The sequence below is a fragment of the Natator depressus genome, chromosome 1 (genome assembly GCF_965152275.1).
Source record: "Natator depressus isolate rNatDep1 chromosome 1, rNatDep2.hap1, whole genome shotgun sequence".
NCBI lineage: Eukaryota > Metazoa > Chordata > Testudines > Cheloniidae > Natator > Natator depressus.
Genome location: NC_134234.1, coordinates 110,071,607 through 110,087,537, shown reverse-complemented (window position 1 = coordinate 110,087,537; position 15,931 = coordinate 110,071,607). Strand labels below are relative to the sequence as shown.

General features: G+C 44.5%; 1 protein-coding gene across 6 annotated transcripts in view; it reads right to left on the bottom strand.

The window, feature by feature from the left end:
* The window catches only part of TFDP1 (transcription factor Dp-1), a 114,941-nt gene that overhangs the window by 74,026 nt on the left and 24,984 nt on the right, over positions 1-15,931 (bottom strand). For all 6 annotated transcript variants that reach the window (XM_074964171.1, XM_074964129.1, XM_074964144.1 and 3 more), the window contains exon 3: positions 12,710-12,776. In XM_074964171.1, coding sequence (XP_074820272.1) covers positions 12,710-12,776 — 67 coding nt within the window. The remainder of the gene's footprint in view (positions 1-12,709; positions 12,777-15,931) is intronic.

Below are 15,931 nucleotides of genomic sequence, written 5' to 3'. Positions count from 1 at the left end.
CAATGCAGGGGAAAGGGAGCTCAAGAACATTCTTGCACTAAGATGTCACCATCAGATCAGTCTATAAGAAAGCGTACTCCCCCATCTCAGTTTCTTTTCCCTAGCCTATAGTGTCTGGAAATAGAAAACTCCAAGGCAGAGGTGAAGACGGGGGGTAGGGATGTAAGAGTTTAACCGGTAAGCTTGATGCTTATCGGTTTCTGTTAATGGTTAAACGCCACCCGGCAGCCGGGGACCCCAGTGGACATGGGGCTGGCCGCCAGGGAACCCAGGCGCCCCAGGATGCCGGGTGACAGCAGAGCCCCAGGCGCTCTATGCAAATGGGAGACCACCTCCAATTAAACCACCGCCAACAACCAGCAATAGCTATGTCCAAGAGGGCTAAGAGTTGGGGAGAAGGTAGGGAATAGACAAATGCCATTCATTTAGTTAAAAATCCTGAAACCATGGGGAATGCGACTTTGACATTATTAAATGAAAAGTAAAGAAGGAAACGGCCTAAATGAAATTACTATAACGGTGACTGCAGAACTGGTTGAAAGACCATACTCAGAGTAGCTATTAATTGTTCACCGTCAAACTGGGAAGGCGTATCTAAGGGGTCAGTCCTAGGTCCAGTATCACTCAATATTTTCATTAGTGGCTTGGATAATGGAGTGGAGAGTAGGTTTATAAAATTGGCAAAGGACACCAAGCTGGGAGGGGTTGCTAGCACTTTGGAGGATAAGATTAGAATTCAAAACAGCCATGACAAATTAGAGTATTGATCTGAAATCACCAACATGAAATTAAATAAAGACGAGTGTAAAGTACTTTATGTAGGAAAGAAAAATTAAATGCACAACTACAAAATCGGGAATAGCTGGCTAGGTGGTAGTACCACAGAAAATTATATGGAAGTGTAGCGGGGTGGTAACCCCGCTCCTGCCGGAAGGGGATAAAGCAGCCCCAGAGGGCTGCAGTGAGGAAAGCTGGGCTAATTGGGAAAGCAGCCACAGCTGTAGCCAGTGCAATCAGGGCCCAGCTGACCCTTATAAGAGGGCGGTGGGCCAGAAGGACTCAAGAGTCTCTCTCTAGATTCTTGAGAGAGAAGGACCTGGCTGCCAGGGAGCTGAGAAGGGTACCTAGGCCCTGGTCTACACTAGGACTTTAGGTCGAATTTAGCAGCATTAAATCGATGTAAACCTGCACCCGTCCACACGATGAAGCCCTTTATTTCGACTTAAAGGGCTCTTAAAATCGATTTCCTTACTCCACCCCTGACAAGTAGATTAGCGCTTAAATCGGCCTTGCCGGGTCGAATTTGGGGTACTGTGGACACAATTCGACGGTATTGGCCTCTGGGAGCTATCCCAGAGTGCTCCATTTTGACCGCTCTGGACAGCACTCTCAACTCAGATGCACTGGCCAGGTAGACAGGAAAAGAACCGCAAACTTTTGAATCTCATTTCCTGTTTGGCCAGCGTGGCAAGCTGCAGGTGACCATGCAGAGCTCATCAGCAGAGGTGACCATGATGGAGACTCAGAATCACAAAAGAGCTCCAGCATGGACCGAACAGGAGGTACGGGATCTGATCGCTGTATGGGGAGAGGAATCCGTGCTATCAGAACTCCGTTCCAGTTTTCGAAATGCCAAAACCTTTGTCAAGATCTCCCAGGGCATGAAGGACAGAGGCCATAACAGGGACCCGAAGCAGTGCTGCGTGAAACTGAAGGAGCTGAGGCAAGCCTACCAGAAAACCAGAGAGGCGAACGGCTGCTCCGGGTCAGAGCCCCAAACATGCCGCTTCTATGATGAGCTGCATGCCATTTTAGGGGGTTCAGCCACCACTACCCCAGCCGTGTTGTTTGACTCCTTCAATGGAGATGGAGGCAATATGGAAGCAGGTTTTGGGGACGAAGATGATGATGACGACGACAAGGTTGTAGATAGCTCACAGCAAGCAAGCGGAGAAACTGGTTTTCCCGACAGCCAGGAACTGTTTCTCACTCTGGACCTGGAGCCAGTACCCCCCGAACCCACCCAAGGCTGCCTCCTGGACCCAGCAGGCGGAGAAGGGACCTCCGCTGAGTGTACCTTTTAAAATACTATACATGGTTTAAAAGCAAGCATGTGAAAGGATTACTTTGCCCTGGCATTCGCGGCTCTCCTGGATATACTCCCAAAGCCTTTGCAAAAGGTTTCTGGGGAGGGCAGACTTATTGCGTCCTTCATGGTAGGACACTTTACCACTCCAGGCCAGTAACACGTACTCGGGAATCATTGTACAACAAAGCATTGCAGTGTATGTTTGCTGGCGTTCAAGCAACATCCGTTCTTTATCTCTCTGTGTTATCCTCAGGAGAGTGAGATATAATCCATGGTCACCTGGTTGAAATAGGGTGCTTTTCTTCAGGGGACACTCAGAGGAGCCCATTCCTGCTGGGCTGTTTGCCTGCGGCTGAACAGAAATGTTCCCCGCTGTTAGCCACAGGGAGGGGGGAGGGTTGAGAGGGTAGCCACGCGGTGGGGGGAGGCAAAATGCGACCTTGTAACGAAAGCACATGTGCTATGTATGTAATGTTAACAGCAAGGTTTACCCTGAAAGAGTGTAGCCAGTGTTTTATAAAATGTGTCTTTTTAAATACCGCTGTCCCTTTTCTTTTCTCCACCAGCTGCATGTGTTTCAATGATCACAGGATCTTCTCCTTCCCAGAGGCTAGTGAAGATTAGAAAGAAAAAAAAACGCACTCGAGATGAAATGTTCTCCGAGCTCATGCTGTCCTCCCACACTGACAGAGCACAGACGAATGCGTGGAGGCAAATAATGTCAGACTGCAGGAAAGCACAAAATGACCAGGAGGAGAGGTGGCGGGCTGAAGAGAGGGCTGAAGCTCGAATGTGGCGGCAGCGTGATGAGAGGAGGCAGGATTCAATGCTGAGGCTGCTGGAGGACCAAACCAGTATGCTCCAGTGTATGGTTGAGCTGCAGCAAAGGCAGCTGGAGCAGACTGCCGCTACAGCCCCTGCGTAACCAACCGCCCTCCTCCCCAAGTTCCATAGCCTCCACATCCAGACGCCCAAGAACGCGGTGGGGGGGCCACCGGCCAACCAGCCACTCCACCACAGAGGATTGCCCAAAAAAAGAAGGCTGTCATTCAATAAATTTTAAAGTTGTAAACTTTTAAAGTGCTGTGTGGCATTTTCCTTCCCTCCTCCACCACCCCTCCTGGGCTACCTTGGTAGTCATCCCCCTATTTGTGTGATGAATGAATAAAGAATGCATGAATGTGAAGCAACAATGATTTTATTGCCTCTGCAAGCGGTGATCAAAGGGAGGAGGGGAGGGTGGTTAGCTTACAAGGAAGTAGAGTGAACCAAGGGGTGGGGGGTTTCATCAAGGAGAAACAAACAGAACTTTCACACCGTAGCCTGGCCAGTCATGAAACTGGTTTTCAAAGCCTCTCTGATGTGTACCGCACCCTCCTGTGCTCTTCTAACTGCCCTGGTGTCTGGCTGTGCGTAACCAGCAGCCAGGCGATTTGCCTCAACCTCCCACCCCGCCATAAATGTCTCCTCCTTACTCTCACAGATATTGTGGAGCACACAGCAAGCAGTAATAACAGTGGGAATATTGGTTTCGCTGAGGTCTAAGCGAGTCAGTAAACTGCGCCAGCACGCCTTTAAACGTCCAAATGCACATTCTACCACCATTCTGCACTTGCTCAGCCTGTAGTTGAACAGCTCCTGACTGCTGTCCAGGCTGCCTGTGTACAGCTTCATGAGCCATGGCATTAAGGGGTAGGCTGGGTCCCCAAGGATACATATAGGCATTTCAACATCACCAACAGTTATTTTCTGGTCTGGGAATAAAGTCCCTTCTTGAAGCTTTTGAAACAGACCAGAGTTCCTGAAGATGCGAGCGTCATGTACCTTTCCCGGCCATCCCACGTTGATGTTGGTGAAACGTCCCTTGTGATCCACCAGAGCTTGCAGCACTATTGAAAAGTACCCCTTGCGGTTTATGTACTCGCCGGCTTGGTGCTCTGGTGCCAAGATAGGGATATGGGTTCCGTCTATGGCCCCACCACAGTTAGGGAATCCCATTGCAGCAAAGCCATCCACTATGACCTGCACATTTCCCAGGGTCACTACCCTTGATATCAGCAGATCTTTGATTGCGTGGGCTACTTGCATCACAGCAGCCCCCACAGTAGATTTGCCCACTCCAAACTGATTCTCAACTGACCGGTAGCTGTCTGGCGTTGCAAGCTTCCACAGGGCTATCGCCACTCGCTTCTCAACTGTGAGGGCTGCTCTCATCTTGGTATTCATGCGCTTCAGGGCAGAGGAAAGCAAGTCACAAAGTTCCATGAAAGTGCCCTTACGCATGCGAAAGTTTCGCAGCCACTGGGAATCGTCCCAGACCTGCAACACTATGCGGTCCCACCAGTCTGTACTTGTTTCCCGAGCCTAGAATCGGCGTTCCACAGCATGAACCTGCCCCATTAGCACCATTATGCATGCATTGGCAGGGCCCATGCTTTCAGAGAAATCTGTGTCCATGTCCTGATCACTCACGTGACCGCGCTGACGTCGCCTCCTCGCCCGGTAGCGCTTTGCCAGGTTCTGGTGCTGCATATACTGCTGGATAATGCGTGTGGTGTTTAATGTGCTCCTAATTGCCAAAGTGAGCTGAGCGGACTCCATGCTTGCCTTGGTATGGCGTCCGCACAGAAAAAAGGCGCGGAATGATTGTCTGCCGTTGCTCTGACGGAGGGAGGGGCGACTGACGACATGGCTTACAGGGTTGGCTTCAGGGGGCTAAAATCCACAAAGGGGGTGGCTTTACATCAAGGAGTAGTTCAGGCAGGACTTCACGGAGGGTTCCAATAAGAAATGGTGCACCTAAGTTATTGTTCTTATTGGAACAAGGAGGTTAGCCTGGCCTCTGATTGATACATGGCTAGATCTACCTCGCTGCACCTTCTCTGTGAGTGACTGCAGTGTGACCTAGAGGAATGAGTCCCCTAGACAGGGGAGGAGGCAAATGAGTACAAAACAAATCTGGTCTATTTCTTGTTTTGATCCACTCCATTTATCTTTTACATCTTTGGCTGGCAGCAGACGGTGCAGAAGGACATATTGCCTGCCTGCTCACCATAAGACGGTTCAATAGGACTGACTGCCGGACTAAAGAGAATGACCTGGTCAAGTCACTAAAAATTTAGTCCCTGCGCCCATGTCTGCCCAGGCGCTCCTGATCGACCTCACACAGGCGACCAGGAGTACCTCGGACATGACGAGGACGGCTACCAGTCGTATTGTACCGTCTGCTGCCACAAGGCAATGGGTTGCTGCTACTGTGTAGCAATGCCGTGCCGCGTCTGCCAGCACCCAGGAGACATACGGTGACGGTTACCTGAGCGGGCTCCATGCTTGCGGTGGTATGGCGTCCGCACAGGTAACTCAGGAAAAAAGGCGCGAAATAATTGTCTGCCCTTGCTTTCACGGAGGGAGGGAGGGAAGGGGGGACTGACGATATGTACCCAGAACCACCCGCGACAATGTTTCAGCCCCATCAGGCATTGGGATCTCAACCCAGAATTCCAATGGGCAGCGGAGACTGCGGAACTGTGGGATAGCTACCCACAGTGCAACGCTCCGGAAGTCGACTCTAGCCTCGGTACTGTGGAAGCACTCCGCCGAGTTAATGCACTTAATGCACTTCTGTGGGGACACACACACTCGAATATATAAAACAGATTTCTAAAAAACCGACTTCTATAAATTCGACCTTATTCCGTAGTGTAGACATACCCTAGGAGGGAGCAGTGCTGGGGAAGGGCAGAGGGAGCTGGGGAGCTCCAGCCTTGCAAAACCCCAGGCTGCAGGCCTAGTTAAAGGCCTATGAAAAGGTACTTGGGCTGCAAAGGGGCAGCCCAGAGATAGGCAGAGGTAGCTGGTCCAACCCCCCTTGCCGATGATGAGCGGTTCATAGACTGCAGTCTGCCCCAGGGAGTGGGGGCTAGACGATGACTGGTAGTAGCCACTGAGGCAAGGGAGGGATAGGGGGTTGGGGATTCTCCTGGGAGGGGAGACCCAGACTGAGGGGGTACTGCCAGGGGGCAGAACCCTAATCTAGAAGGGCACTGGGGTCCAGGAGGGACACGGGCCAGCGGCAGGCGAGACACTGGCCTGCAGAGGGCAGTCCTGGCTGGAAGAGCTAATTCCCAGGACGACTAACAGGAGGCGCCGCACCGGTGAGTCATCGCCCCATGACAGGGAGTTACAGTGGATTGCAAATTGAATACAAACTAACAATATGATGCAGTTGCAAAAAAGGCTAATATTCTGAGACATATTAACAGGACTGTCATATGTAAAATAAGGCAGGTGACTGTCCCAATTCACTAAGCACTGGTGGGGCCTCACCTGGAGTATTATGTCCAATTCTGGGTGCCATACTTTAAGATATGGACAAACTGGAGAGAGTCCAGAGGAGAGCAACAAAAATGAAAAGGTTTAGAAAACTGAACCTATACAGAAAGGTTAAGAAGTGGACATGTTTCTTGAGAAAAGAAGACTGAGTGGAGACCTGATAGTCTTCAAACATGTTAAGGGCTGTTATAAAGAAGATTGGTCGATTGTTCATGTTCACTGAAGGTAGGGCAAGAAGTAATGGGCTTAATCTGCAGCAAGAAAGCTTTAGGTTAGAGATTAGGGAAAACATTCTAATTATAAAGGTAGGTAAGATCTGGAATAGGGAAGCTATGAAGTATCCATCACTGGAGGGTTTTTTTAAGCACAGGTTACATAAACTCTTGTCAGCCATGGTCTAATGACTCCACTGACAGTGCTGGGTATACAGAGCACACATGCATACTCAAAGAAAATGGCACCTGGGGTAGGGTTGGCACCAGGCAAATTCTCCACACTGCCATCTCTGGTGCCAAGAGGGGTATCAATGCTGACGTTAACACCAGAGTCACGCTGAGTTTGGTGGCATCTAAGAGATTCGTCGTGGACTTCTCTATGTAGGACCACACAAGTAACTGAAGAGGGCTCTGCATGTCTTTCCATGCCAATGGGATTCTTTGGCAAAGGAATGCAACTGAGCTCTCTGCAGCAGGCTGGCAGAACATGCACAGCTGGTGTTATGGGAGAATTAAACCTGACATTACAGCAGGCAGCCATTTTGTGTCTCCAGCCACTACTAGCATAAAACCAAACACCACATAGCCAGGAATCATTAGGGCTCCGGGAGGCAAGGCCAAATAGCTGCATGATTGCAGTTTTGCTAATCAGACTGGGAGGATGGAACAAAGTTAATGAACCATGAGAGTGGAAGGGCTGTTTGGACAGCTGAACTTGGTTTTAAGTGCCCCAACATACAAGTTTTATTGTTATTACTAGAAATACTAGAAATGCTTTGATAAGAAGTTATTTGCTGAAACTAGGAGAATTGGTGACCTACTAGGAGTTATGTGCTTTGTTTAAGTTAACAATAAAAAGTTAAGCAAAAGACTTTAGAGCAGTCTGAAGGAGTTTTTCTTAGGGCAAGGAGCCAACACCTAAACCCCCTATCAGCTGTACGAAAGGAGGGCCCCTGGAAGCCTAGCTGGTGATCACTTGAAACCATCACCTATAATGTTCAGGATACTCTGAACCTATTGCTATAGCATTTAGGTGTGTGTGCTCGAGACCTAATAAATTAGCTTTAGGTAGAAGAACTCTGGTTTGTATCTAAGACAAAAGAGCTGTGTCCCCATTGATTTATTCCTGACACTGTCTGGAGAGAAACAATTAAGTTACCAGTGCTCTGGGTTCAGAAAACCCAGAGTAACACTGGTACTGAAGGGATTCAGTGTTCCTCCAGGATGTTCCTGACTGAAGTTGGTGGCAAACACTAATATACAGAGTCAAGCAGCTGAGACACAGACAACAGCTTCGAAGGGAAAAGTGGGTTATCACATTCCAGTGTGCAATATAGACCAGTGAGGGGTTGTGTCACTGCTTGCCCCGCAACCTTGGGTACCTCACTATGCTTTGCTGTTGTAGCTCCCCACCTGGGCTACTCAAATGGTCCACCAGCATGCAAGTCACACCCTGAGTGTCTGTGTATAGCTGTAGTCCTGGTCCAGTAGCTCTGACCCCAGCAGCCTGTCAGCAAGACTTCAGTCACACCCTGGCTTCCACCAGCTTTGGTTACTACTAGCAGCGTGACCCCAACACACTCCCAATTCCAAATTTTCCCAAAACATGTGTTCTGCACTGTCCAGCCCTCTTCTGGGAAGAGTCCCTAAAGGAAACATGCCAGTGGCAGAGAAGGAAAACAATGCTGCCTCCTCCTCTGACTCTCTTTGTGAGTTTGAATACTTTTTCATTTTCCTCAGAGCAGGATCACACAGATCTGGAAAACGGCTTTTTGGTCACGGAGTTGACTAATGGCACCAAATGAGTCTTCAGTGCAGACTGCCCAGGTGAAGTCTGCAGCTCCAGAAAGTACTGGATAGGAAGCCTGGCCACTGTAGGCATTGGTCTTGGGGAGCTGGACCTCAGGCTCGACAATGAGGGAAGACAACAAATCAGGAGCAGCTTGATGTGTCTCAGGTGTCTTTACAGAAGACCTTGGCAAAGACCCAGAACTCAAAACCTCCCACAGGAGTACCAGGATAGTCCAACTGGAAGCGTACCAAAGTCAAATGAACGTGCACCCTGAGATGCCCCTCATTCCTCAGTCAAGGAATAAAAGCATGGCAAAATTGTGCACTGAGATACTATGTGCAATTCTCCCAGGCACAGAAGACACCAAACATGTCTGTGTCTCAGAGAAGATAGCTGAATGGGTTGCATCTCTTTTGAACCCTCTATGGGGTTCAGGACCTGCCATGATTTTGGGGATAACTCGAGGCCAATTGTCCCAAGTAACCTAACACTAACAACAAACTAACAGCTTGTTTTCTCTGAATAGTTCCTAACTAGCCTCATGAACAGGAAAGGTATTTCCATGAGCTCTCTGTGGCTGTGAAGAAGGAACTGAGGTGTGTGCGTGGGTGCACTCCCATATACAGATAGAGCTGATGACATCATCCTAGCACAAGAGTCCTCCTGCCCCTTGCACTCAGCAGACACTGCTTTTCTACACAGCTGCACAGTATAACACCAGAGGCACCGTATCTCATGAGTGAGAATGCACAGAGGCCTTCAAAGAATAAGCCACTTTATGGAGCCAAAGTACTGAAACCACATGAATATTGCTTGTTGTAACATGATGAATCTGAATCTGCTACTGAACACAGATACCAAACATACAGATCTTATTTTTTGACAACTGTGTCTCTGAAGATCCAAATCTTCAAATCTGTCAGCCCTAAGGAGAACTTTTTAGACAAACAGCAATATTGCCTTCCACTGCTGCAAGCTCCATCAAGCATTTTCTAGGCTTTGCAAAGCATCAAACTAGAGATTTTTTTATGTCTCAAGGAGAGGCTCAGAGTCTTCAATTTCCATGGTGATTACAACTGTATTTCCAAGATAGACAGTCATAAATTATCCTTAAGAATGCTTATAACTTGAGCTACATCACTCCCTCATACAGTTTTTTGCAATATGATTCAAACTGGTGACAGGCAAAATATAATTTTTAGTCATTTTTGCTATGCTTTGGCCTGATTACTAATTCAGTTTATACTGAAGATATTCCAAAATAGCTCACTGCTGCATCAAAGGCAACACTAACTGAAGGGGTCTTTTGGGACTTAAATAAGATCTGAAAAGATCTTTCAAAATACATTTCAGCTGTTTAGATAATCTCTTGAGATCCTGAATATCAAGGTTCAAATTTATGATTGATGCAGTTCACAACATGAATAGTTTGTTTAAAGTTGGCCTTCATGACACTTAAACAGTTCATGTTCACTGCTACACAATCTGAATTCAGAGCAACTAGTTCTGACTTGAGTTATTCAATCTTGTTACCTGCAATTCCCAAAGCAGTTTTCTGTGCAATATGATCAGCTGTAGCAGAATTTGATGTGTACCAATTCTTGTTCAGCTACAGAATTGTCACTGGATCAGCCATTAAAATTCTAATGATCGTTTGATGTATTCCAGTCATTTTTCAATTTTTTTTTTTATAAGTCAGCTGTAACAAAATACTAGAGAAAGCCCCAAATCAAATCAAACTGTTTCACAGCAGACAATCAAATTGTAGCCAATTTTACCCACTCAGCTTTGGCTGGCAACTGAAACTATCACTTGTGTTCCGGCAAAGACAACAACTGCCTTTGATCTAACTGTGGTCTACAGTTTAGAAGGTTCTATTGCTCTGCTCTATCTTCTCTCTTCCTTACCATTAAGTCCTCTCAGCCCCCTGAACCCTTCCAGCTACTCTCCCTATCTGACAGGCAGATCTATGTTACTGCACCTTAGAACTGAGGAAAATGGACACTTTCATGAGGAGGGAGCACTCCTACTTGTCCTGAACAACAGGACTTTTCCCAGCCTGGGTAGTGTCCACAGCTTATACAACACAGAGCCCATGCCCAAAGTCTCCCTGTTATAGGTTCATGTTTTCTCAAAGACATCCTTCAAGAACTTCATGGTAGCTACAATCAATTTTGCATGCTAAAATTTATCAGAACTGAAATACAAATTTGAGGGATCAGGAGGTAAAGCCTTCAACAGCAGACTCTGGGTATACCTTTTTGCCACCACATTCCTCATGGAACCAGAATGGAGAAAAATCTGATCACCATCAAAAGTAGCAACTCATAATAAACATAGACAAGTATAGAAATATTACAGCCCAATAGGCATCTCTCACTGTTTCAATCCAACACTGAGCGCTGATTACTGCTCACTGAAATCAATGCGAGTCTTTCCATCAATTTTAGTGGGAGCTGGATGGGGCTCTTAAAAAATGATGATACGCAATTTATAGATTAGTCAGTCAGTGAAAACAAACTCTTCTTTGCTACATCATATACAGTTTGATTTGAAATGCCCGTTTTAAAAAAAATACCTACCAAACCATAAGGTACAGATATTGTCAAAAAAGCAGCCATGTAAAACTGACACCTCCTTTGTCAACAGATCTTAAGAGGTACCTGGATATTTTAGTGACAAAAATATTTACTACTTTAAACTCCTGTTAACACTGTAGAGTGTATATAACTATGATAAAGTTTGCTGGATTCCATTCTAGCTCCTCTATAAAAAGAGCTATTAAACAAGTTCCAGTAACAGGGAAAGTTTTGCCTTCAATTACACCTGTAACCCCATTGAAAATACTGCACAGGATAACTGAGGGCACTATTTGGACTGCCAAATCTTATTGGTGGTGACACACAAGCCAAAAAGAACAAAGTTTGATTTTTAGACAGCAGGCAGAGTCTGCAGGCTAGCACAAACTTTATTTAAAACCACTTAGAGAAAATCTTATACGGAATTACACTTAAGGCACTGAAATGAAGCACTACTTCTTTTCCAGTCACTTTTCGGTTGCTCTTGAAACTCAAAATAAACTTCTCCTTATTCTACTCTTTAAAAGTGATTCACAAATATCAAGAAAATATACGAAGTGTGGGCGTTATGTGCTAAGTGAACTGAAAAGGGAATGAAGCATTCAGTGTATTATTCACTTCAATTATGGGGGTGGAGGGTCATGGCAGAAGGAAGTCTCACCTACCTAGATACAGACTGCTAACTCTTTTTGCTTCATGTCAACAGCTCTGGAGTACACTATGCTGGAAATATCACATCTACCATGAAAAGCCACTAGGACCAGCCCGGCATGATAGGAGTATATAGGGATATTTTAAAAGATAAATAAAAAAAATTCAAAAATCAAAGACAAGCCCTTGTTTTGTTTTCAAGAGGAAAAAACTATGAACCCAAATATTACAATTAATGCTCAACACCTACACTCACCAGTCTGGCTTTATACTCCTGCTGACAAGTAAAGTACAAACTGCAGGGTTACAGATAGAATCTCTCTCAGAGAATCAGGGGGAAATAAGGGAATCAAATTTCCTGGTAAGTTATAAGCTGTGTGTTTCTCTTGCCTTTGCTAGTTGAAGCATTCAGCACATAATATTGCAACAGTTTTGGAGTTTAGTATCCGAGATCATGTGTCACATAGAAATAGAATTCTATAGCCTATGAGAGTACAAAAAATGTTTAGATCACTGAAGTAGTGAAGACTTAGACAAACGCAGCTATTTAACTGAATTACCTAGTTAAGAAGATTTATATTAAGAACACTATCCCAGGCCTTGGCTGTAACTTGGACAAATTCCCTGGGTAGATATTGACAGCCAACCACTACTGTAGCCATACTGATTAGCAAGCACCTAGCCGAGACAGGCAAAGACAATTTAAACGGCAATTTGCACTAATGCATTTTCTCCAACTGATAAAATACACTGGTGCAAATCATGGCTTACAGCACCTTTGCCTGTCTAAGCTAGGTGGCTGCACCAGTGCAGCTACACTAATGACTGGCCACCTATGGAATGCCAGCTGAACCACCAATGAACTTCACACAATTGTAGCCATAGTAAATCTGCAGAATTGGTTCACTAGAGTATAAAAATGAGCTATAAGAAAAGCTTTATAAAAAACTGTGCTAAGGAAGCAGTTGTCCAGGGCTTCTATTGCCCATAACACTTAAGTATATCCAAGGCCAAAACGTGAAAGTATCTTTCTGATAAAGTATTTTCTTACCTTTTCCAGGACTAAGGTTTTGGTCTATAAAAACCTTAAGTTCTCCATTGGCTTCAATTAGTCCAGCCTAGTAAAGAAAATAAAAAAGATTTACAATATCTATAGACAACTGTAAGTTCTTTACTATTAATTTTGAAAGATCTAATGTAATTTGTTAAGACTTCCCCAACCCAGGTTTCCAAATTAAAACTGCAACTCAATAACAATAGTATCTCCACCCCATAATGGCCAATAAGGTAAAGTATGTACTAAATAAAGTTTTGTGGAAAACGTCTGTTCTTTAAAATACTTAAATACCATACTAACAACTATATCGGTGACATATTCCACAGAAAAAAAAAATCACTAAGACCATCCCACAAGAAAAAGCAGGGAGACAGAAAAACAGATTTCTACTTCATTATCCAGAATATACTTATAAAATTGACAGTCAGTAAAATTATAGTAAGTCTTGAGTAAAGAATAAATGTCATAAGTATACATATATGTGCTTCCTCTTAATGATCAATAAACCTCAACTTCCTGAACTTAACTGCTAAACAGGTTAGTAGCCAGGCCCCATATGGCAACAGTTTGTAGAAAAGGACAAAAACAACTAGGAGTCTGGTGGCACCTTAAAGACTAACAGATTTATTTGGGCATAAGCTTTCATGAGTTAAAACCCCCCACTTCTTCAGATGCATGGAGTGAAAATTACAGATACAGGCATAAATATATATTGGCACATGAAGAGAAGGGAGTTGCCTTACAAGTGGAGAACCAATGTAGAAGGCCAATTTAGTCACGGAGGATGTGGTCCACTCCCAATAACTGATGAGCAGGTGTCAATACCAAGAGACAGAAAATTGCTTTTGTAATGAGCCAGCCACTCCCAGTTGCTATTCAAGCCCAAATTGATGGTGTTAAGTTTGCAAATGAAGTTCGCAAATTGTAGCGCGGCAGTTTCTCTTTGAAGTCTGTTTCTGAAGTTTTTTTGTTGAAGGATGGCTACTTTTAAATCTGTTATTGGGTGTCCAGGGAGATTTAATTGTTCTCCTACTGGCTTTTGTATGTTACCATTCCTGATGTCTGATGTGTGTCCATTTACTCTCTATGGAGAAGGAAGACTTATCAAGTCCCCCCCCAGTCTTCTTTTCTCAAGACTACAGGTTTTTTAAACCTTTCCTCATAAGTCAAATTTTCTAAACCTTTAATCATTTTTGTTGTTCTCCTCTTGACTCTTTCTAATTTGTCCACATCTTTCCTAAACTGTGGTGCCCAAAATTGGATACAGAACCAGCTGGGATCTACTAGCGCTGAGTAGAGAAGGACAATTACCTCCTGTGTCTAACATACAATGCTCCTGTTAATATACCCGAGAATACTACTAAACCTTTTTTGCAGGTGCTTCACACTGACAACTCAGTTTGCGGTCCTCTACAACTTACAGAATCTTTTCATCACTACTACCGCCTAAACAGTTATTCCCTATTTTTGTAGTTGTGCATTTGGCACATGTAACAACCACTTTCCAGCAGCTGCTCTGAAAAAAAGTGGGAGGAACCAAGCTAACTCTCCCACAAGACGTGTGATGGATCTCAGTAGTGGATGGTTTTGAGCACTATCTCAAGAACTGACCTAATCTGATGACAGTCTGTGAACAAAATTGTGAAAAATAGATGGCACTGTCACAGCCAAAGTTCTCAAAGTTGGGCTAAGAGAAATGTTGAACACATGCAGAGTCCCCTGAAGCCTATTTCTGTAGCCTTGAACAAAATGCAGGGAAATGGCGGTTTTATTGCTGACGCTGTTGAAATTGGAAGGAACTGAGTGAAATCTTAAAAAGAGAAATATGCCATTGCAGAGTTAAATTACAAGCATTAAAAAACCATATGGGACAAGAACTATCTCCAGCTGATTTTCTTGCAAATATTCTCAATACTCGGTACCAGAGTAAACCTTAACTGCTGAAAAAAAAAGGAGCTGGCTATGACATGGACATCTAGCAGTCATCCCTCCATAATGCCAACTATAATAAACTTCAGAGTTAAGGGTGCACCATTCAAGAAATGTGTTTGCTGATGATATTTTAAAGAAAGTCACACCAGTGAACTGGTGGAAGTCATTTAAACACTTGGATTCAGAGACTGTTGAAGTGTAATCTCCCTTTTAACAGCACTAGTTTCTTCTGCCGGTGTTGAAAGAATATTTTCTTCCTTTGGACTAATTCATTCCAAACTGAGAAATCGTGTGGGACCTGAAAAAGCAGGAAAGCCTGTTTTTCTTTTCCAGATTATGAACTAACAGGAAAATGAAGGTGAAGATGACTGAGTTAGCTGCAGAAGCCAATATTCTAAGTTTGTCATGTTGAGCTGGCTGACAGTCGATTTGTTGGGTTTTTGTTTTTTTTTTTAATATTTCATTTAACTATTTTAGGTAAAAACAATTTTAACAAAAACAAACCTGATTTTAAAAAACTTGAATGTTTAAATTCAAAAATTCATATGCTTGTTTTGTTAAAATATTATATGTTTGCTGTTGAAGAAAAAATGCAGAACGTTGTTGTTTAAATAATACAATTTAAATGTCTGTCTGGTGATGTTCTCCTCCTAATACAGCATGGCAAGAAAATCCTCCAAATATTAATGATAAACCTGTTGAATTGGAGATAGTTCACCTCCAAATGACTTCATAAATATCTGCTTCAATTACCTTTGGTAAATGAAATAACCAGTCATTCATTTTCTGATACAGCTGTAAAACTAATCTGAAAAGTTTTCTAAATAAATCACTTAAAAAATGTATAGTGTGTACCTTCTAAAAATTAAACCAACATCTCGGAGTTGTGAAGAATATGTATTAAGGTTATAACAACCAACAAGAATACACTTTTATGTAGAAATCCTTGATTAAATTGAGTCTTCCTGATGTGATTTAAATCATGATTTAAATCAAATCCACCCTGGCCAGCAACACTCCAATGGAGCCTCAAATGTAAGTTAAAGCTACCGCTACCCTCACCCACCCCCACCCCCGAGGGACTGAAGCAGGGAATCCCGAGGGACTGAAGCAGTACAAACTAACAGCACATTTTCCGGCATAAGTTCTCTTTTCCAAACATAGATGGTCTAGAGCACTGGGGCATGCCACCCAGCAGGAGCTCACAGCCCCACCACCCAGAGTGCTGGCGGCATGGTGAGCTGAGGCTGCAGGGGAGGGGCGACAGCAGGAGATGGGCCGGGG